We start from the raw sequence: 24845 nt of genomic DNA, 5'->3' as shown, positions 1-24845 counted from the left end.
GATATCTGACGGGTGTGGCGGACAAAATAAAAATAGCATTTTTATAGGAATGTGTAGCTTCTGGTTGAGTTCTGTGGCACCAAGTAACATTGAAGAAATTGAGGTAGTATATCCCGTTACAGGGCACAGTTTCCTTCCAGCAGACAGGGTTTTTGGGAACATTGAAAAAATTTTGAAAAAGAAAGAAGTCATAACTACTTATGAAGAAGTATACGATATTATATCTGAGCATGCAACTATAAAAATCCTTGGGAAAGACTGTGAAGTAACTGATTTTAAAAATGTAGTTAAAAGAAACATGAAAGATACCCAAAAATGGCCTTTTAAAATCTCCCAATGTAAACGCATTTACATAAAAGTTCGAAAAAATGCACGAAATAAAGTTCTGGTCAGAGGTGAGCCCACGTATGTAAGTGATTTGTCTGATAAGTATTGGAACCTAATGAAAAATGGTAAAAAACCTAATCCGGACTTGAATCCTGACATTATAGAAGAGAAAAATTATCTTGCGGAGGAGAAAAAAAACGATGTCGACAAACTACTTAAAAACATTTTGGTGAGGATTGGCGACTCATCGATAATCTGGAGTTCTATAAGAAAGCAATAGACAATAATGGTGAAGAAGAACAAGAACCAATAATATATTTTGAATGTGGATGTGAAGATGAAAATATGAATAATCAGTTCACTATTTGAAAAAAATATTTTAATTTTCTGATCAACATTTATTTTATTTTTATCCTTTTGAATTATTAACAGTGTATCAATAAAAGTTTAATTTGTAAGAAGAATGTTTTTTCAATCACCTTCCTTACCACATAACTCTTCTGGCTTAGTAATTTGTGTCAATAGCCCATATAATATTTCAAAAAGACAGTATTATAGTCTACTAGTGGGACAAAATTAAAGAGATTCGAACTTACAATAATTTCGACAAAACTCATTTTCAAAACTTACAATATCCAGAATATTCAGTATCAAATCTCACATTATCCCAGGATGAGTGTCAAAACTCACATTATCCATATTATTTTCCTTTTTTTTTTCTTGATTCTGTGGAGAATTGTCTGACTTTCAATATCCATTTCTATTTGAATACCTCAAATGAACATGAAAACACGAGCCATAAGTATCTTTCTTTGGAATCACAATGTGAGCAAGTTTTTTGGCTGTACTGAAAAATTTGATTTTTGGATAATGTGAGTTTTGATTCTAGACTATTATTAGTGCTGTGTGAGGCCATTGGTTGAGTTATTAACACTTGGAACTTTTAATAGTGCTGACTGAGTTAGGTTACTCCAGTTCATACTGGTTTTGGATTTTAATACCAGTTAGGCTGAGTGGGGGTTCAAAGAGTGGGAGAGGAGGAAAAATCAGTAGTAGGGATCTAGCAAGAGTGGGAGGTCAGGCTAGCCACCGCAGACCGGAGGGAGAATAAAATAATTCCCACTAGAGAATTACTGGGAAAAATCTTTTGTGGGGGAAAGTAAAATATCCCCGTGTGTGCTGTTTGTCTGATATATCCAGTAAAAGATGGAGAGGGTGACCCTAAATTGACGTCCGAGGAAACCAGGAAAAAATTGGTCGAAGTTATAAAGCCTGCAGACGACTTTATCCAGGTGAGAAACATGAGGAGGATAAGAAATGGGGGAGTTCTAGTGGAAGCGAGCAATAAGGAATCGGCGGATAAGGTAAGAGCAGCAGTCCCCCCACAGGGGCCAAGTGGACTCAGGGCCAGAGAAGAAAGCGCTCCCAAAAGTAATGATATATGACGTTCCTGGTGATAAGACTGATGAAGAAGTCATAGAGAGCCTCTTGAAGTAGAATCACGATGGACGAATCTCGAACGATGATTTCTCTAGAGGATTCAAGAAGGTTAAGCCCTTGTGTGTCTTTGACGTATATATCAGTCAGCAGTAGGTGGCTGAAAAATTTCCCCTGACGTATATATCCGTCGCCGACTTTGTCCTTCTTTTAAACGTTCAGTGTCGGATTTATCCGTCTAAAACTGATGCCTCTACAATCTTTAGTTCATTTCTTCACCGTTTCAAGCAATGAAAGTGTTATCCAGCTGATTATAGTGCCTCTCTATGTGTTTTACCATCGTAGTGCAACTTGTGTATATTGTTGGAGTTGGAAGGTGAACAGATCTGTCATCTGTAGTTTCATAGACTTGTTGTTTGATGTTTGTTATGGTCAGTTTTGTCAGTTGTTTGCGTAGCATTGAATTCAGATAAAGTTATCTTGTATAATGTTATTAGTTTTATAAAACTGTACATAATTGTAAATAAAATGGCAAGTACTTCTCATGGGAATCAGGAGTATAATATTGAAGATGATGATATCGCTCAGCTACTAAGTGATTTGGACAGTGAATCGGATAGTGATAGTGACTTTTTAGGTTATAGTGATGATGAAGATGAAGTTGAGATTAAAAATGTTCCTGCACCACCAGTTCAAGTCGCAAGACAAGGAAGACAAGTTAGACAAGTGCAAGCTGTGAATGTAAATTGGAAACAATATGATGAAGCAACTAATTATTGTCAACCTAGTCAGTTCACAGGTAATCCAGGATTGAAAGTACCGGTAAATAATCCCATGGATGCTCTTGAAATTTTCCAACTTTTTGTTACTGATGAACTTATAGATCAGATAGTGGAACAAACAAATAAATATGCAAACTATTTCCTGGAGTTCAGAGTATTGAACAGTTTTCTAGATTTCACCAGTGGAAACCAACTAATAGGAGTGAAATATTTCTTCTTTTTGCTATTTATCTGATGAGTGGGATAATTTGGAAGCCACAGCTAGACAATTACTACACTACAAAACCACTCTTTTCCACACCTGGGTTTTCTGCTATCCTTTCCAACAAAAGACTAAAGCTGCTTTCCCGTTTTCTTCACTTTGCTGACAATGAGCAACAACCAAGGCAACACAAGAAACTGTATAAGATAAAGCCAATTTTGGACTACTTTGTAAATAGATTCACTGCAGTGTATACCCCAGAACGAGAGGATGCTATCGACGAGAGTCTATTGTTGTGGAAGGGACGATTGAGTTTCATGCAGTTCATCAGGATAAAGCGTTCACGTTTCGGAATCAAATCATACATCCTCTCTGAATCAAAAACTGACTACATACACAAAATAATAGTCTACACTGGAGGAGAAACAGAAATTACCAATGATCCGAGATTTGGACATGCAAGCAATGTGGTTTTGACCCTCATGAACCACCTTCTAAACATGGGCTACTGTGTGTACACTGATAATTTCTATTACAGCCCTGAACTAGCTATTGCACTGAAGAGAATGGACACTGACTTAGTGGGCACTGTTAGAAAAAATAGGAAAGGAGTTCCAAAAGAATTTGTAAAGAAGAAGTTGGCTAGGGGTGAAACGGCTGCATTGTGTGAGGAAGAAGGCACCATGCTCCTTTTGAAATGGCAGGATAAGCGTGATGTCTTGTGCTTGTCTACACATCACCAGTTGGGCTTTGTGGATGTTGTTAGAAGAGGAAAGGAAGTCCAAGTTCCAAATGTTATTCATGACTATAACATTTTTATGGGTGGTGTTGATCGAGTTGACCAAATGTTGAGTGCTTACCCCATGGAGAGAAAGAGACAGAAGATTTGGTACAAGAAGCAATTCAGACATTTACTCAACATGTGCATTCACAATGCACATGTTATTCATGAAAAATGTGGAGGCACTTTCAGTCCTCTTCAGTTCAGAGAGAGTCTGTTCGAGAGTATTGTTGAGAAACATTTTTTAGAAAAGCCAAAGAAAGGCAGACCATCTGCAGAAGAGGATCCCCTTCGACTGCGAGAGAGGCATTTCCCAAAAATTGTCACAGCTACAGAGAAAAAAGCTAATGCTTCAAGGAGATGTACAGTTTGTGCCTCAAAAGGAAAACGAAGAGAGTCCAGATACCAATGCACTCCTTGTGATGTTGGATTGTGTGTGGTTCCATGCTTTGAGGACTTTCACACAAAGAAGAAGTATTGAAGTTATAATTTTGAACTGTAAATAATAATGTGTAAATATTGGAACATTCAATTTATTTTGCAGCTAAATGTAGTAATAATAGTAAAAAAGTCAAAGTGGTAAAAATAAAAATTAGTGAATTCGGAAATAAAATTTTTCAAAAAGTGGTTGCAGAAATTATTATACGCAAAAGTGGTTGCTTGCTTGCTTCAATACATTTTATGGGAGTACATAAATAGTGAGTGAAACAGATGATTTATTCTGCTAATTTTATATAGCCCAATTTATTTAGAAGGATTACGCAGATGTGGCCAGATGCTATAAGTGTCAGGCTTATGGGCATGGGGCCAAATATTGAAGAGAGAAGCTTGTATGTAGCCATTGTGCGGGAGAAAACAATTTCAAGGACTGCCAACAAAAAACTGGACGCTGTCTGTGGGGCCTGTGAGAGATACGGGCAGAAACACGATCATTCGGTACTGGATCAGGAATGCCCAGTGGTGGATTTTGCTGGTTAAGCGGAAATCTAGAGCTGAGTGTTTCATTTTGGTTATTGTGCTTCCACCTCTTCTCCCCGCTCCTTCCAGTGAAGTTGGCTGGGTGAGCTCTATTCCTCCCCCTCCCCGGGCCGCCCGGGCGGAGCTGCTGAGCTGCAGCCGGGCTCACTGCTGCTGCTGCCGCTACTGTGGTCAAAGTCAGACCGTGCATTACGTTCCGTGATATGCACAGTGCGTGCAAACGTTTCGTGAAATGTAAATATGAGTGTATTATATAGACCAGTGGTTCTTAACGGGGGCGATATAACTTTAATGCCAGTCACAGCTCAGTAACAGTTATCAAAGTGAACGGAACTGCTCTAACAAATACGTTACCGGCGCATGCGCATACTCCTGTATACTAGAGGAACAATCCTACAGCGAGACACGCGTAGCTCTCCAAGATCGTCTGTACATAGGAATGCAAAACCACCGAGCATGCGCAGTAAGTGTCGTTTTGCTGTAATTAATAGTTATTTTTATGTTCCACAAACTAACCAGAAAGTGGCATTGTTAGTATAAAATCTAAATCATAGAGAAAGGATAAGCGTAAGTTATGTTTATATGATTGTCTCTGATAAAATCGTGAAAATTTCGGATAATAAAAAGAAGTGCCGCCAGTATAATACCTCGTATTTGAAATATGGTTTCGTCGTATCACCTTCAACTTCCCATGTGTTTGGTTTGTAACAAAGTGCTATGTAATGAAGCTATGAAACCTTCTTGTTTGCAAGACCACTTGCAAAGAATGCATCCTGACAAACAAAATAAGGATTTGTCATTTTTTTCTAATCTGAGGGAGAAGTTGCAGAAATCACCATCAGTTTCTACTTTTGCTATGACAACAACAAAATGCAATGATGGCTTAATTGCATCTTATAATCTTGCAAAAATTATTGCAAAAGCTGGAAAAAGCCATACAATTGGAGAGGAATTGATCTTGCCATCTGTGAAAGTTATTTTAGAGACGGTTTTACACCATTCAGCTTCTTCTGCTGCAACTGTTATTAAAAAGTTCCATTGAGTAATGATTCAGTACGTCGACGAATTGATGAAATGTCTGTCTAATGATGTTGAAACAACTTTATGTGAAATTTTACGAGTGACTGAATTCTCTTTACAAATTGATGAAAGTACCTTACCCGGAAATGAAGCTTTACTATTAGCATATATGTTCGTTTTGCAAATGATAGGAATGTCCAACAAGAGATGCTATTTGCAAAAAAAATTGACAACAGACACTACAGGTGAATCCATTTTTAAAGTAACAAAATCATATTTTGAAGAAAAAAAACTCTTAAAAACATTCTATCTGTTGCAACTGATGGGGTCGTCAAAATGGTTGGTCATCACCGTGGGTTCATTGCTTTTTTGGAAAAAGAGGTACCTGGTATTATTGCTGTTCACTGCGTTATTCACCGGCAACATTTAGTTGCCATGAACCTCAATGCACGTTTGCACCAGTCACTGTTGTATGTCATTTCAGCAGTCAATAGAATTCGTAGCAGCGCTCTCAATGATCGACTGTTCCGGCAGATGTGCAGTGAAAATGATGAAGAATTCAACCACTTAATTCTTCACACAGAAGTGAGGTGGCTATCAAAGGGTGCCTGTCTGAATAAATTCTGGGATCTCTTTGATTCTGTAATTCAATTCCTTGAAGAGCGAGACTTGCTTTCGAAAAACAATCTCAAGCAATTCAAAACTGATGTTGCCTACATAACTGATTTATTTCCTAAATTCAATCAAATCAATTTGCAACTGCAAGGTGATGATCTGAACATGATAGCTACAAAATCAGTGATATCTGCTTTTTTGAAAAAGCTTACTCTGTGGAAACAAAACTTTATACGCCGTGTTTTAGCCAGTTCCCTATTCTAGCAGCTGTAAACCAAGAGATAGAAATTTCTTTTGAAGACACACAGCTATATTGTCAACACCTTGAGTCATTGGAAAAAAATTTTCTAAGCGTTTTGAAGATATTTTATTGATGGAAATCCCGAGATGGGTTGTGAATCCTTTTCAAAGCTCTGATGGTAATGATGACATTGAAATTCAAGAGGAACTTGTTGAATTATCTTCAAATTAGCAACTAAAAGCGACATTTGATGGAGGACAGCAGCTGACACAATTCTGGATCCAGCCTAGCATTCCCCGTCTCTACCCTAGAGTTTGGGCTACCACTAGAAACTTTTTCATTGGGTTTCCCTCATCATACCTCGTTGAAAGAGGTTTCAGTGCCGTTGCTAACTTGATAACAAAGAAAAGGAACCGGCTACAAATCACAGATAGGGGAGACTTGCGCCTAAATCTGACAAGGATTGAGCCAAATGTGAAGAAATTAGCTCAAACCCACCAAGCCCAACCATCTCATTGGAATTATCACATTTTTCAATCATGGTATGTAATTGTATTTATATACATAATTTATTAAAATATATAATGACTTTGTTGTTTTTCACAAATTGAAACGATTTTTGTGAAAATTCTGATTTTACAGTTTTTTTCAACTTTTATTGAATTAATAGACTAGGAATTCTCAGAACAACAAGATTATTAAATGACGACAAATCTAATAAAATAATAATGATCATTCGATAACACAGTATAATTAAGAGATCATCTCATATTATTTATTTAATAAATATGTGGTTGAGGCTTTTCTAGTCTTTTTATTCAATGTGGATACCTATCACAATATCACCTTTACTACACATAATATTTAATTTTGATTCCTGTTATAAAAAAACCACCAGAAAGTTGCAATGATATGCCCCTATTGTAAAATAGGTGAAGGGGGCGTTGGCAAATGTATCATACTTGAAGGGAGCGATAACCAAAAAAAGGGTTGAGAACCAGTGGTTTGTATCGATTGGAATTCTTGTAGGGTGGAGGATTACGCAGATGTGGCCAGATGCTATAAGTGTCAGGCCTATGGACATGTGGCCAAATATTGTAGAGAGAAGCTTGTTTGTAGCCATTGTGCGGGAGAACACAATTTCAAGGACTGCCAGCATAAAACTAAGGACGCTGTCTGTGGGGCCTGTAAGAGATACGGGCAGGAACCCGATCATTCGGTACTGGAACGGGAATGCCCAGTGGTGGATTTTGCTGGTTAAGCGGAAATCTAGAGCTGAGTGTTTCGTTTTGGTTGGCTTCAAGTAATGAAGATTCATAAACAGACTTTAGGTTCAGTATAATGGCTTGTGCACACCACTGCGTTCCAAGAGGAAAATTAGTACAAGCTTAGCTTAGTTTTCATTTTTCAGATTGTAATATTATTGTAGATCATTGTATTGAATTATTGATGAATGATTGATTGATCAGATTAGTTTATTATAAATTAGATAAATATAAATATGTTCGAACACCCAAACCAATCTGTGATGTAAGAAATGATTGATAAAATTAAAACATTTTTCATCAGTGAACAAACTGGTTCTTGAGAGAGGAATGAGCATTACTTTACTTGTTTGATATATCTCCATAAAATAAGAATGAATTGTTAATGCATGTTTGGTATTATTTATTCAGCCAATGCTGTTATTCACTTTACTTGTTTGTAATTGACTTTTTTATGCATTATCTGTAATGTTGCAACAATTAAATTTATTTGAATTCATCCTGGAAGAAATTCAATATGTCAATGGGTCGATTAAAATTATTAAATTGAATTTTCAATTTGAATATTTTAAAATTGTTCAAGATTTTTTCTCTAGATGGGCCTATATCGATTTGTAAAGGAATCAGTTTCAGGCGTATAATATTCTTGTTGTTTCCAAACTGGTTTCATGTAAATAAATGAATAGATAAGCGAAGCACTCCCATTCTCACTATCATATACAAAATATTTTCTTTTACTGTATGAAAAATGAAACTACTATAACCTAGGCCTTAATAGACCTACTAGGGATACATTTTACACGATATATCGCCTAAATAAAAACTTTGCTCTACCACTTCAGCCAGGAAGGGACAAATTTCCCGACTCAAGCAGTACCGTACTTACAGGCTCACAAAGCAATACATAACAAATTATCACTTGAAAACCCAATCAAATACACTTCAATTATTATGAACTTGAAAATATTCTAGTAGTACTTACTAGTGAGCAATGCTATACTTAAAAACGAACTATTACGTAAAACCCCAGTCAAATATACTTCAATTATTAACTTAATAATGGATAATATTCCAGCAGTATTTACTAACAATGCTATACATAACAACGAATCACTGAGTTGAGACCTATAGTGAGGTCCACGTTATAATAGCAGTGGAGAAAGATAGGAGAACAGCGTTGCCGATTCACTGCTTTGTCACTGCCTTCTATAGAGGATAGCTGATAATGGTATATCTGATGCAATAACAACTACTGTTCATTCTTGTTTAAAATAATCAATTATGCGTTGCTAATTTTCTGTCTTGTGAAAACCTTCTATAGAGGATAGCTGATAATGGTATATCTGATGTAATATCAACTGTTCATTATTGTTTTAAATAATCAATTATGCGTTGCCGATTCTCTGTCTTGTTAATTATATTTCTTAATTGTTGAAGAAAGATCCGGCAACATTGCGGAAATAGAAAAAGATAGCGCAAGGATGCTTTGTCAAATATTTACAAATGATTATTTTACAATGATTGAATATTAAATATTATTATATTGATATGATTTTTCAATATAATGATATAATCTATCAATAACTCTGGGCTATTGTTATTCTTCATCATATTGTGTTATTTATCTTATTATGTGCACTGTATTTTTTTTCTTCTGACGAGCTTATACATTGAAAAAATGTCAGGCAGAATAAAGAATTTGAATTAATATAATAAATTCATTTTATTGTTATGATTGAGTTGAATGTTACATTGATTACTTAATAGACAAGGATAGCAACACCAATGCTCATCAAATACTGCATTATAACGTGGACCTCACTTCAGGCAAATACGCTTTATCAGGCAAATACACGACGATACAATCGTGGTTTTAAGAGTAAATAATAAGTTCTTACTGATCACAGATAATTGTGTAGGGGCACAACGCGACATGGCTGCACAGGCTCCCGACACACGGGGCACCGCTGTTCAGTGTGTAGCCACTCGATGAGGCAGTGCCAGCAGAACAGGTGGCCGCACGGCGTCACACTGGAGCTGTGCCGCTCCTCCAAGCACAGCGGACATGAGTCTCGCAGCGGCCGAACCACTTTCGAATGCGTCGGCTGAGTGCGCGCGCGCAACTCGTCCGCCGACAGTTGTGCAAAGTTGATCGACTCGGTGGCGCCCGACAGCGCCGCGTACACCAGCGTAACAACGCTCAGAATCTTGAAGCCGTACAACGATTTCCGATCCTTCAGCCATTGTCGAACAAGAACCTGCAAAACAAAACACGACGCTTAATGATTTATTTATTTAGCGTATGGCAGTATACACAACACATTTATGATCACAAAATTCGAAAAAAAAAGAAAACAATAGAAAATTCATATATAAATCGAATGAAAATATCTTAGTCACTTTTGACCTGGAAATTAGAGGCATGCTTCCAGGGTATTTTCCTGGTACATTCCTCCACTATGTGTCTCACAGTCTGGACTGCTCCACACTCACAGAAAGGGGAGTCAGCCTTCCCCCACTTATGCATCAGATAGGCACATCTACCATGATGAGTTCGTACCCTATTCAATGCCGACCATGTTTTACGAGGCAAATCGAAGCCTGGTGGCCTTTTGGTTACAAATGGGATGTCAATGTTCTGCTTTGCTGACCACGCTTGTTGCCAGGCCTCAGTTATACGGAAACCTGAATCTAAGGCTGTAATTGCCGTCCTAACCGGTGGCTTACGAGATTGCAGACGTCTCTGATTGGCATCTTGTATATCCTCATGTATTGGCAGGCTTCGATTTTCCTGTATCTTCTTGTACTCTCTAGTAAGGGCATTCATGCGTCGAAGATTTGGGGGTGGGATGTGACTCAACACCGGGAGCCATTCCACAGGGGTAGATTTTAGAACACCACCTATCATTCTCATTGAGTTATTTAGCTTAATGATGAATTTATGATAATGCATTCAATTCCATCCAATCTATTAATTTTTTTATTATTTTATTCAAGTATATGTTGGAGTGATTATGTTTATTCAATTAAATGTTTGATGATATTTCATATTATAAAGAGTTTGTAATATGTCTTGAATATTCTAATTGGCAATAAATGGAATTGAAATTTATTGCCCAATAATAGATACAATTTACAATATCAGGTTCAATATGTTTTACAATGATTGATTGAATATTTTTGCACAAAGGCTCTACCAGCCTATTATATGGAAAACCATAGTTGACTATGATGTTGCTATCCTTGACTATCATTCAACAAAGCAGATGGTGCTATCTCTTTCACGTTTTGTGATGTTGCCACATCGTTTATCAACAATGTAGCAATTCATCTAATTGATAAAATATTTAATCTCAATCGTGAAAATTTATTTTTTAGGCTACATCTTTGAAAAATATATTTTCTTGACAAATAAAATATGATTAACTATTTTCAACAATAATGAACAGTTAAATTGATCAGATATACCAGTATCAGCTGTTTGGGTGGCAAGGCTGAGATCTGGTAACCCTTTTCTCCTATCTTCCTACACTGCCATTATAACGTGGACCTCACTATAGGTATTTTACCTCCTTTCTTTCTTTTCACCACACACCACCATGAAGCCTGTTTTTGTATATTATTTTTAATTTCTATTTTGTATATTGATTTATATGTGTATCTCGTATTGATTTGAATAAAATTATGATTGATTTATTATTGTGGTAGAGTGGAATGTCACATTTATTTATTCAATCAATTAACATAACACAACTTGCAGAAAAATACGAAAGGCTTAAGCCCAAAACGTCCCAAAAATAATTTGTACCACAGTCCAAATGTAGCTTAGTTATGTGTTACTATCACATTTTTTCAATTACCTACTAACTGCAATTTACAATTCAATACAAACAAACAAGAAACACAGATTATTAAATTTAAACATATTTTCAAAATGAGAAAAATCAAATACAAATTAATTCCATAGTACCCTTTTTCAAAGGAAACTTTTTCATAAAAAATACAATAACAACTAGTTCCGGTATTTCTAATCCATTTTCAAGTTTTTCTTAAAATAAAATATTGAATTATTACTAATAAACAAAATTATATCTTCAAATAACTTATTTTTTTAATAAAAAAAGAGAGTTATTGAGGATAATATTTTGTATATTAGAAATAATTCAATATTTTATTTTAAGAAAAACTTCAAAATGGATTGAGCATATCGAAGCTACTTGTTATTGTATTTTACACAAAAAGTTTTTCAAAATAGGGTGCTATGGAATCATTTTTCATATAAGTAGCACTAATGAATACGTTATTAAACAATAACAAACTATTGAAAAAGTCCAAACCTTGAGTAATTGTTTCAGGTATCCATCGTCTCATTTACGTTCATAATAAATGTCTCTAGTTCTGCTGTTTAAAATTTCAAAAACTGAGATTAAAGAATGTCCATTTCACTGACTTGAATAAAATAGTTTCAATAATTCTTGTTAGGTTGACTATAAGTTGAGGATAATTTATAAGCAGTCTTCAGGTTGGAGTCGTCGCCGTCATGCGAATTACAGTTGGTGCACAAGGTTAGGTAGGCCTAGTTGATAAGTTGAGGACATATTTATGACGAATCTCATTAAAAAAAATAGAATGGACATTGCTGCCTCAAGCTGTGTTATCTCTAGATGTAAATTGCACTCAGTGGAATTTGTTTTGGTGAGATGGAAATTCAACATTTAACCTGTCGTAGCTCATTATAGTTTTATGTTCAGCGCTGTGAGGTTGCTCAATAAATAATAATATGATGCATCCAGGTTATAAGCTAATGCCGATGCATCCAGTTTAAACAACATTGCCTCATGTTATAATCCATTGTTTACATTCTAAGAACAACCCATGTTTTTTGAAAATTTTAGAATTTGAAAATAGTTTGTCTTTTACTAGGCCAGAGATAAATGCTCATTTCTGAAAGGCATATCTGATAAGTGTGTAGTAGAATTAAAGCAAGACGACCACTGACTTGAATGAATTTTATAGTATTTATAGAATAATTATAAGATCGTAGAGAGCAGTGCAAGTAGGGTGAGTTTGAATGGTAGTGTTAGTCATATTAGTTTGTTATCTCTTATGATAGGAGGTGAAGTGCACTTACATATTGTATTCCAGTAAGCCGTTTTGAAAACTGGCCATAGAAGCCAGACCAGTAGAATACAGCTTTATGCAGTCTCTCCAAAATTGGAATGAATAGTTTCAGCCAGGTTATGACTCTTAAAATTTGCAGCTGAGCTTCCGGTCTGAGTTCGCCATCGTTTTTCAAACAATCGCTGTTTTCAACTTTTTGTAGAGCTGTTAAGACTAGCTTCTGTCCAAAGCTGCTTAGGAGAACCATTAGAATTCTCATCTGAAAAAATAATTTCATAATGGAGCAACAGAGAATGAGAAGATATGATATATGAGTATTTATAATGCAATGAATATAGAGAGAATCATTTCAAATATCCGTGTTATCAATTTCAAATACATATTCTTGTTTTGCTCTAATTTTCAATTCAACAAATCTGCAAAATACAAAAGTGAACATGGATTCGAACTTGCAAATAATAGATAGCTGAGTATTACAAATATCCAACACTTCTCAATACAGTGAATGGATAGATTCTTCTACCTAGGAATATATGGACATGAAACTGACAATTATGCATGAGTAATTTGATATATAATGCATGGGTTTAGTAAACTGAGAGATTGAAATTAATGCCATACAGCCGGAATAGTGAAGAATATTATTAAAAATTGATAGTACTGGTTAAGTGATAAATATCCCACAAATTATTGTATTCAGTATTTGTTTCTCACATCATATGAATGAGAATATACTACCTATAACACAAGACCAACCATTTTCCTCTACATTGATTCAAACCACGTGGTAAACTTTGTCTTAGTTGATCAGTTTCTTCTTAGAAACTACTAACAATTGTTTAATAACTAATAACTTGAAAAATTTCAAAACAAAACCTTTGTAGCCCTATAAAAGTAGATCAGTTCTTATTAATTTATTCATTGGGAAGCTACATTCAAGATTTTAACAGAGATTTAGTAAATTCCTATAGCTGGAAACTCTAGAATTTCATCAAGTTTCATTGAAAATTGGTCAATTGAAAAATAAATTACTACTGTGGTATTTCAGTGACTAATTGTAGAGCCTAGCTAAAAGTTGCTTCCATGTGGTTCGCAGCCCACCTATATCTGTAGGTCTTCTCACCCCTACCTACCTCGCACTCATCCCTCATCATCATCCGTCTCGTTACATGCGCGCAGGCCTAGAGCTTATGTGGGCATCACCCTTAATAAAGATAAATGTATAAAGCCATTTTCACTTTGAATCTTTCTTCAATGTATACATGGATGTGTGTTTCCTTTCTCTCTTAATAGATAAAACTGTATCATGATTTAACAATGATTGGATGCTTTCAAAAATACTCAGAATAAGATTGAGAATTACAATTATTATTATAAGTTTTATTTAGTAGTGAACTGAAGCTCGAAGAGCATTGATTCGTTTTTTCAATAGTTAAATTAAAACAACATTTGAAAATAATTTGTTCTGAAATACACCAATATTGTTAAAAATGTGTCAATTGAGGTACAGCTTACTGTGTAAGCCAACTTACCTTCAATGCCGGTATGTTTGAATTATCGGAATCGAACTGAAGGATTCCTGTGTATTCCTCGCCCAGAGTTTGTAGACCACTCAGAGTTGTTGAACCGAAATATATTAGATTACTTAAAGCACTCAACGAATTTCTGTACTTGATCAATGCTTTATTACCTGTGAAAATAGAAAATTCCAATAATTGAAACAAAAAGAGAAGAAGCAGGTGCTACAGTAACATGATGACCACTATCAACATTATTTATTTATTTATTCATAGACAATGGATACAATTCAGGTGTAAACGACAGGCATTCGTTCAAAACTATTTCAACATTAATTCAAAATAAACAGTCCACAGGTTCATGGATCATGACTTGATTTACACACAATTTCAAGTTTAAAAAAGCTGTAAGTGAGAATGGAATTCTTTCGAATTATAGAGTAACATTCCCACTCATTATTATGATTCTTCTACTGAATAATTTCAGATGATATTGATAGAGTAAAACATTTAATAAACGAATGGAACATCACTTTTTGTTTTCTATTTAATGAGAATGAAACATCACTTTTACTTGAAGAGGCCATAAATCCTTATACATTAGAAGACTACTAAAAAATAATGACAGTCACTAAGAGGAATCAAGTTCCGGTCACACCTCTCATGCAGCGTTCCTACACATGTCCGTTTTTGTGGTGAAGGGGTGGCGGTGGGACATATAATACAACGAACATGTGTGGCATTCTAGGCCGTTGACATCCGTGATCGGATTGCAGTATGATGAGTGTAGTTCCAGCTTATCAGGGAAATTTACAAACGACTTCAGACAAAAGAAAATTTTGTTTTACACAGCTATACAAGCACAACCAGTAACAATTGAAAACTGAAATTTTGGGAAAACAGCTGGGAATCTCGTAATATGAATTATAACATGTTTTTCAAACTCATACCTAGTTTGTTGAGATTTTAGATCGTTATGTCTCATACAACAATACATGTCTCTACGGCGGGCTACACACTGGTGTCGTAGACCAGACATGATGTCTACGACAAATCTCATGTCCGAGACATGTCGCATATGAAACCAACTTGTGTTGTAAAATCAGAGCTTACTCACTGCTTGCGACAGATGTTCGAGGCATCGCCTGTGTCAGCCGGTTCCATGCGACACATGTCGCGTGAGACATCACTCCGCGCATGCGCTCCAGCCACTGTCTACTGCCAGCACTGAGCACTCTTTGTCACTGTTCATGCTCAGTCTGTAATACAGCTTTGTAACAACAGAAAATCACAAGACATGCGACAAGCGACAGAGACATGCAAAATACATGCATGTCTCATGAAATTTGATAAGACACGACAGTGTGTAGCGACACCAGAGTGTAGCCCGTATACGACTTTATGGGCATTCGCTATAATATGCATTCCACTTGAATTATATCAACATGTTCAAGAAGCATATCAATGTAGAATAGATTGAAAAATATAAGGAGAAACTGAATTGGGTAGGCTTACTTCAAGTTATTACCTTACCTCCGACTTGAAGTAGAATATCATATAGACTACTTTCAATTTTTTCTCTCAAGACATCGTCCTTCTGCGAAGCTCGCAGAATCTCCGCAGGACCTGCACGAGTGAATTCTGATACTATTTTCATTTTGTAGGTAGATCCTGTAAAGAAGGACATAATTTATTGAAGCGTTGATGTTGTAATCATTCTATTTTCAAGTAAATCCCTCGTACAAATTGTGCAAGTTACAGAGTAAAGCCGAAGAAAACTAATACTACAAGATACGGATAATATATAGGATATTATATAATATAATATATATAAGGACATAATTTATTGAAGCGTTGATGTTGTAATCATTCTATTTTCAAGTAAATCCCTCGTACAAATTGTGCAAGTTACAGAGTAAAGCCGGAGAAAACTGATACTACAAGATACGGATAATATATTATTATTGTTAGTAAACCATACGCTTATAATATGATTATTTAATGACCCATGGTGAGTTTTAAATTGATTGATCCTGGTCGTAGGCTTACAATATGGCTTTTTTGACCCAAGGTAAGTTTTCAAATAGGTAGTTGGTTGAATGGTTTTTACCCAGGGTAACCTTTAAAGACAAATTGTAATGCATCGAAATGATCAATTTTGTTGAAATAATAATATTATATAAAACAAATAGCTCAATTTAGAAAAATCAAAGCAATAGTACAGAGTTGGTCAATCAACAAGGAAAAAGATAGCATAGGAATAATTATTACGAACAATTTCAAATAACTGAAACAATAACTTATCTAGTAACAACAATTTGAATCCTTCTTCATTACATGGCTCGCAATAATAAAGAAGTTTGATTGTATCCCTTAAATTATTTCCTTATCCTAACCAACTTCTCACAAACCTTAATGAATTGATCACCCTCTTAGTGTGGTATTGAATGCATGCCTTGGCAAAGGATATATCTCCACAGCCCTAAAACTGGCTAGAACAGTGCCTATCTTCAAAAAGGGTGACCGTACAGCCCTGAAAAGTTACAGGCCAATTTCTATTATTCCAGCACTGACCAAGATCTTTGAAGCCTTTATGAAGATAGAGTAATGGACCACTTTGAGAGCAATAACCTATTTTCAATTGTGCAGCATGGATTCAGGCGCGGTAAATCGACAATCACAGCTGTTTCCAAGCTGGTAGGTGACATCCTAGATTCTTTTGAAGAGGGGGACAAATTAGCACTGGCTCTGGCAGACCTGAGTAAGGCGTTTGAGAGTGTCCCGCATGATATTCTGCTGGAGAAACTTGCAGCATGTGGAGTCGTAGGTCGGGTCCTTGCCACGCTTGGATCCTACCTGGCAGACAGAAGGCAGATCCTTTCGCTGGAGGGAGCTAACTCAGGTCCACTACACGTTCATCATGCGGTGCCACAAGGATCAGGGATTAGACCCCTCCTTTTTCTGATTATGGCCAATGACATTGGTTTGCTGGGAAACATCATACTGTTTGCTGACGACACCACAATCTTTGCCAGAGGGAAAACACCAGTGTTGGCACAGAGGGCGGCAGCAGATATTTTTGGACTGGCCAAACAGTGGTTCACTAATAATAAGCTGAGTCTTAACGATGACAAGACACAAGAGACTACCAGCAGCTTTAGAACAAACCAGCTCATCAATCGGACTGAGGTCAAGCTACTAGTATTTACACTGGATTCAAGGCTCACCTGGGGTAGCCACACTAACAAGCTTTTCCTGAAGCTATCCAGGATAATATTTCTACTCAGGCGTCTAAAGCCTCTTATTTCTAGGAAGCGTCTTATTAAAGTGTACTTTGCCTTGTTCCACTGCCATATTATTTATGCAGATGTGGGGACATGCACCAGGATGTAATGATGTACTTCTTCAACAGAGAAAGGCAGCATTTCTCGCTGCATTGATCGCTGCCATCTTTTAGTGTTTTTTCTGACTTTCATTGTGAAATGACGCCATCGATCCCACAAGTGTGGTTAATGGATGAAGAAGAAGGTATGAGGCATTTAGAATTTTAGACTCAGTAGGATATTTTGATCACTGTCGGCCGATCTTCATAAGACTGGGTACCGGTATCTATACGGTGTTCAACCAGTACATTCTGCTCTCCTTGCTACACATAAAAAGTCATCAATCAATGACAAGAAACGCCGATGAGCATTCTTATAATACGAGAGGAAAAGCTAAAATTGATGTACCCTTCTGCAGATTGACAAGAAGAGAGACTGTTCCCTGTACTGGCACAGAAGATCTTCAACGCGCTGCCAGACATGGTGAGGGATCTGGATGAAAGAAGTTTTGATGCGAGGATTAGAGCCTGGCTGCATGGGGTGCCATTCTACTCTGTGGCTGAATACTTTGAGGCCGACAAGTCTTCAACTTGATTCGATTTTTCTGTTTCTCAATCTCGATCACTTCAAAAGTGACACACTTATGGGCGATGAAGTATGAATACTTTTAAATATCAGTTATTTCGGTTGTAACCAACCTGAACAAGTTGTTATCAATAAAGTTTTGAAGTTAAAATTATTAGTTGATTTTAGTTTATTATTCAAGTTATTTGATTACTATTAGAAATTGTTTAGGTACTCTAGTTAATTTAATTTTTTATATCAGTTTACTAAATTTAGATTAAACTAACCATTAGTTTAAAAAGTAGCCTATTACATTTTGGCTGATTTGTATTGGCGCTCTTCCATTGCCACATTACATATGGCTTGCTTCTGTGGGGTCATTCAGCGGGGGCTGCTGATGTGCTGAGACTGCAAAAGAAGGCTATAAGAATTATAACAGGCAGCGATCATCTTTCCCACTGCAAGCCCATCTTTGCTCGCCTTGGTGTACTGACTGTCTTCAGCCATTACATCCTCCTGTGCTTGGTGTATGTCAAGAAGATACAGCATACTCTAGCTGCCCGTAGTGACATCCACCGCCACAACACCAGGCGCAGTGAGCTGTTGGATATCCCCAGGAGACGCCTCCACCGATCACAGGCCAGTTACAGGATTTCAGCCCTGAAATTCTACAACAAGCTGCCTAATAGTGTGAAGCAATTGGATGAGGCCGCCTTCAGGAGAACCATCCGGAAGCTACTGTGTGCAAAGGCATACTACAGTGTGAACGAATTTATGAGTGATAATTTGAATTTTTATTGAGAGCATGAGCACTGGATCACTGCCATCTGAACTGTTACAGTTTTTTTTTTCATGTGTTTGTACGTGTTTTGATTTTTTGAGGCCATCGATCCCACAATTGTGGGTAATGGATGAAGCTGAAGGTATTAGGTATTAAGGTATTGTCATGCTGAGCTTTATTTGATTTCTGTATTTATAAGTGCGAAATAAATTTTAATTTAATTCTAATCAATTTTTATCTTTAAAAGTTTTTTATCGCCGGTTCAAAATCTGCATGCTGGTACTCGGGACGACTTGATAAATTTTGTTTTCACCATTTCTGTCGACTTCTTCCCAAAAGCAATAACTTATATGAAGATACTTTTGGAGGTATAAAGGCTTAGGTTTGGTGTCAAAGATTACTGGTCACACTGCTACACTAGATTGATTTCAATTCCCTGCATTCTATTTAAAATTTATTATTATAAGCGCTTCAATCCGAAAGTAATAATTGAAAACCATATTCTTGTACTCTGAATATTTATTGATTGAAATAGAAATTCTGAAAAAATTAAAATAGATTTGAACAGGAAAGGCACGTGCATTTTTCTAAAGTGCATTTTTTGAATCATTTTAGAATTAATTTAATTTTAATTTTAATTATAAAAATATTACCAGTTCTTTACTTACATCAAATCCAGTTTTTTTTTAAATTAATCACTTTAGTTGAGTTTATACGTAAAAACATGCAATAATGACTAATTATTAATCACAAAACATCATTGTTTAGAGCATTGTCATTGTCAATTATTGTCATCCTCTTGCACCTTTTTTCTGTTTGAGCTTGTTTGAGGATGAGGTTAGGTTTCTATTTAGGAAAGTTTGAACAAACATGACCTTCTTGATAAACTACAAGGTTTCAACAAATCGGGAAAAACACCTAGAATAATAGTTATTATCATAAGAAAATCCTGATAGAATTCTGTTCTGATTATTGTTATCATTAATTAGATTCTTTCTATAATGAAATTATTGATTCATGAGCATACGATTTGATTCAACTTCTTAGCTATATCCATCTGTAGATCACCCAAAGTGCTCAAGTGATTCTACGTTCTGGTAGCTTACAATGCAGCAAAATTATAGATGAATTTACATGATATAGACTAAGAAAATAATTATTGAACCGTATATGATATGAAAAAGCAATTTGTAATATAATAACTATAGATAATAATTATATTGTTATGTATCTACATAAATTGGCGGAGCTTTGGACATATCAATGTCCATTCTTCGGAAAGAATATTAAAAATATCCTCCCCACTAACTCTCTACCAAAACGTTAATTTCATTATTTAAACTAAGGATTTATTTATTAATGGAAATATTGTAAAAGTTTTAATCAATATGAATATTTAAGAGAAAAAAAACAGAAAATTGATAAAGTAAAATAATTATATAGATAGATAAGATCAAATAATTGATTAATAAAATGAAGTAGACTGAAAGTAGATCAGGGTAATCAACTTTCAGTAATATACAGCAGTATGCAGTGGATAATTGAAATAACATGAGTTTATATAATATATATATATACAATTCGTTCTATAACAGGTTTAAAGGTTTGTATTTGTGGGATGGGTGGGGGATGGTTGTCGTGATCGTTCTAGGGCCGGACAGTTTCAGTCATTTGTTCCAAAAGATGTTTTTTTAAAGTCAGGATAAAGCTCGCTCGGCTCTCGATGGACCTGATAGAAACAGGAAGTGCATTCCATGCACGACAGGCACTGACTAAGAAGGATTTTGTGAAAATAGTAGTTCGATGATTGGGTATCCTTAAAGTACTTTCTCCGGTTCTAGTATGTGAAGCATCTATCCTCCTACCTTCAGAGACAAATTTGAAATCATCTTTAAAATAGTTCGGATTACCGTATTTCAAGATATCTCTAACAAGCTTGACTATTCAAAAAAGCCTTTGATTGGGAAGCTTCAATGTTGAACTAGCAATGTGGGCTGGGGTGATATGATCATGGCGTTGGAGAGAGTAGACGAAACGTAGACAATAATTTTGGCAACGCTGTAGTTTATCATTCAGAGTGACTTGCATATCGTTAAGAACAGAATTACAATACATCAAATGTGGGAAGATGAGAGATTGAACCAATAATAATTTAATGTTTCTAGGGAGAATATCGTGCATTTTCTTCAATGCATGCATGGCTGAGAATACCTTTTTACAAGTTTTGTTCACTTGTTCTGACCAGTCAAGAGTATTATTCATAATAATGCCTAAATTTTTAACTGAGCTACAGTAAGGAATGTCATTACCATCTAAACTAATTTTGTGGATCGATTCAAGGTCAATATTGTTTATAAGACGAGAATATCCAATTATAATCGGTTGTGTTTTGATGGGATTAAGCTTAAGGCCATTTTTCTTTGTCCATTCCACTATCGAATTGATATCCTGATTCATTATTCCAACTGTTTCATTAATTTTTGTTATGGGACAGCTTAAATAGATTTGAAGGTCGTCTGCATAAGTATGGAAACTGGAGAATTTGATAATGGAAGAAAGGTCATTAGCATACAAAGTGAAGAGGAGAGGGCCTAAAATTGAACCTTGTGGTACACCATGCATAACGTTTTTCCAAGTAGACTTTTTGTCACCGACAGATACACATTGTTTCCTACCTAATAGATAGGATTTAAACCAAACTAACGAGTTGTGACTGAAACCAAGGATAGCCAACTTATTCAGAAGGACTGTATGATCAACAGTATCAAATGCTTTAGAAAAATCAAATAGGGTGAGGATGGTGCATTTTCTTTGGTCCATAGCTAACCTTATATCATCAGTGTAAGGTATGAGAGCTCTCAGTCCTAACTCTAGCCTTCACTTATTTTAATACTAGTGTTTTTAAAAAATTAATTTTTTCTTTTTTTATTATGAAATTCTCGGAGAAGTAGCTTAAAGCTTTAGAGTAAAACCCTAATTCATGTTTCTAACCGCTCCTCTGTGTTTTGATTCTTTTAAATACATGTATTATTATAATTGTTTTAATCTCTCGTCTTAAGCTTGCTTAGAGGTGTATTTAGGGTGGGGATAAGGCGGTGTGAGGCCCAGCACTATGTAACCTATTTAAACTTTTTATAGGAAAAAATAAACATAGACCTAAATATCACACCTTTGAATGTGATAATTATGAAAAAAACATCTGACCCATTTTCCTTAGGAGGTATATTATAACCCTCATCTACTTTGATGTTTGTTCCACTCCACCCCTAGGCTAACAGTCATGCAGTTTGGCTTCCCAGACAGTGGGTGCAGTCGACCATGTAGCTGATGCTTCGAGGATAGTGACTCTTTTTGCTCAGGCTCTGTGTGATCTGAGCTGAGCTTTCGCCTGCGTAGACCATTGCATTTTACTTGGAAAGTTTTTATGGTCTAACGGACTCAGATCTTTCCATCTTGGGCTCAAGTCTTTCTGGAAGGACTCAGCTTGTCTCCCTCAGTGGTGCAAACTCCCGAACGCTTCCGGTGGGTTTTGGTGTTCCTCAGGGATCAGTGCCGGTTCATTGTCATGATGAATCACTTTGACGACCACGGTTCCTCTCTGATGCTTGCGAATGATGTATCGCTACTGTCGTCGGGTGCTGAGCTTGAGCGTGTTTTGGACGCGTCTGCGTAGCATATTTGATCTGTCACTTCATGGTTCCAGGCTAATCGATTCCAGCTGAATGAGGACAAGACCCAAATGATCATCAGCAGCTTGACACGAGAACTACGTGAACCTCAGAATCAAGTGAATCTGCTGGGTTTTGTCTTGGTCTGCAAACTCAGCTGGAACAGTCATATAATGCAGGTGACCAGCCAACTCTTCCGCATTTGCTTCCTGCTGCTCAAAATGAGGGGCTTGTAACAGAGAGGTGTCTGGTAATGATATATCACGCTTTCTTCTATTGCCAGAGCACTCATGGATTGCTCCTGTGGAGTCATTCAGCATGTGCCGATGTCCTGAGGCTGCAAAAGAGGGTTGTAAGAATTATAACAGGCAGTGACCATCTTGTCCACTGTAAACCCATTTTGCTCGCCTTGGTGTTCTAACGATCATCAGACATTACATTCTCCTGTGCTTGGTGTATTTCAAGAGAATACAGCATACTGTAGCTGCCCGTTGTGACATCCACCACCACAACACCGTGCGCAGATGTCACCAAGAGACCCCTCTACCGATCACAGGCTAGTTATAGGATATCTGCCCTGAAATTCTTCAACAAGGTGCCTAGTAAAATAGAATAGAATAGTGGTGTGAAGCAGTTGGATGAGGCCGCCTTCAGGAGAACCGTCCGGAATCTGCTGTGTGACAAGTTAAATTACAGTGTGAATGAATTCATGGGTGATAATTTGATCAGTTTGATTCAATCGATCGCTGCCAACTGACAATTACAGTAAGTGTTGAATTGCGCGTTTTGAGTTTTTTGACGCCATCGCCCCCTCAAGTATGGGTAATGGATGAAGCAGAAGGTATTAGATGTATTATAAAGTTTGGTGAAATAGCGCCCTGATCTTGCTAAAGCTAACTTCACCGCTTTTCTATGTTTTGATTCTATGTCGAAACAACTTTACTAAGACATTGTGATCTGGAGTCATGTTGAAGGTTGTGAGAGAATCTGAATCATTACTGTAGCACCCCGCCTTGAACTCTGCTGTCCAATCATTGATAGTTTTAAAATAATGTTGTCTTCAGCCAATATATGTATTATATATCTACAGCTCGCTGCTGCTCCTGGGGATCTTCACAGATTTCAGGAGAGTGGCTAGTTACATCAACATAATAATGAGGCACATTGATGTCAACAGACCCTACTCTGGATTATTAAGATATCATAATAGTTACTGTATACCATTCACACATTAAATATAGAATGAACTCTCAGAATACGTGTGAGACCTGCCAGAAGCTGAAAATTTTCATGAAACTACTGTACATATTGTGGGATGAATTTCAACGTGTGTCACCATACGAAATTAATGACGACGAGATGGAATGGCTCTATGCTGTTCTGAAAACACAACTCTTCATTTACAATCTGAATATTTTTTAATATCTCATCAAATCTATTCAGCATAATGCTAGTTGGCAATGATATAAGAAATATGAATACTGGTATGGATTTATCGGTTGCATTAAATTTCAGGTGTGAAACTATAATCAGAGGCTTTTCTATCACTTTTCCTCGTCTTTGTTATAGCTATCAGCATCAGCCTTCTTTATAATGCCTAATTCCACTATGCTTAAGGATGTCGCTTGAGAATGAAAACTGAAAAGTTAATATTACATAAGATATACCGGTATCAGCTATCCTCTATAGAAGGCAGTGGCAAGGCAGAGTATCGGCAACGCTGTTCTCCTATTTTTCTCCACTCCATTCTTGGACCTCACTATAGTAATTTTTGGGTTAAGGAATCGTGGTTGGAAGGATTAGGGGGTGGGGGAATAGTAGAAAAAATAAAGGATTTGATGAATGATGGTGTCACGGTTTTTTGAACTGAGGTCAGAAGTTCAGCTTAGAAGGTATAGCTTACAAATTTCAGAATAATAAAGGTACTCCTTGCTTACTTGAGATGGGGCTCAGTGCTCTGAACAAGTCCAGACTTAACTAGTATGTTGTAAAGTTTTAGAAGCTCTATTGTGAACAAAGTGAATCATTATTCAAGTTATTTACCATACCAATAGTTCAAGTTGGCATAAAAATTATCAAGTTAGGATGAACACCTTAAAAGAGATTAATTTTCTCCAGGAAAGCTCATCAGAATCCGATAGGCTAATCAGAGTCTTATTTTGGGATGTTGGTTGGTTTTTATAAAGCTTGATAAAATAGTGCTGTGGGACTACTGAGACAGTA

General features: G+C 36.3%; 1 protein-coding gene across 2 annotated transcripts; it reads right to left on the bottom strand.

The window, feature by feature from the left end:
• Positions 1-1728: 1728 nt before the first annotated feature.
• Positions 1729-19905, bottom strand: LOC120351453 (peroxisome biogenesis factor 10-like). 2 transcript variants are annotated; one of them, XM_039428915.1, is made up of 6 exons: positions 19623-19905; positions 18461-18581; positions 15820-15957; positions 14302-14459; positions 12780-13028; positions 1729-9906 (listed from the first exon to the last, which is right to left on the bottom strand). In XM_039428915.1, the coding sequence occupies exons 3-6, from the start codon at positions 15941-15943 to the stop codon at positions 9550-9552; spliced, it is 888 nt and encodes a 295-aa protein (XP_039284849.1). In that variant the 5' UTR covers positions 15944-15957; positions 18461-18581; positions 19623-19905; the 3' UTR covers positions 1729-9549. The 2 variants fall into 2 exon arrangements, with proteins under 2 accessions (XP_039284849.1, XP_039284848.1); XM_039428914.1 differs by lacking the exon at positions 18461-18581 and having other exon boundaries at positions 19623-19902.
• Positions 19906-24845: the final 4940 nt, after the last annotated feature.

Source organism: Nilaparvata lugens, chromosome 5 (assembly GCF_014356525.2).
Source record: "Nilaparvata lugens isolate BPH chromosome 5, ASM1435652v1, whole genome shotgun sequence".
In the NCBI taxonomy this organism is placed as follows: Eukaryota; Metazoa; Arthropoda; class Insecta; order Hemiptera; family Delphacidae; genus Nilaparvata; species Nilaparvata lugens.
The sequence above is the reverse complement of the archived record's forward strand: the minus strand, read 5'-3'. Positions and strand labels throughout refer to the sequence as shown.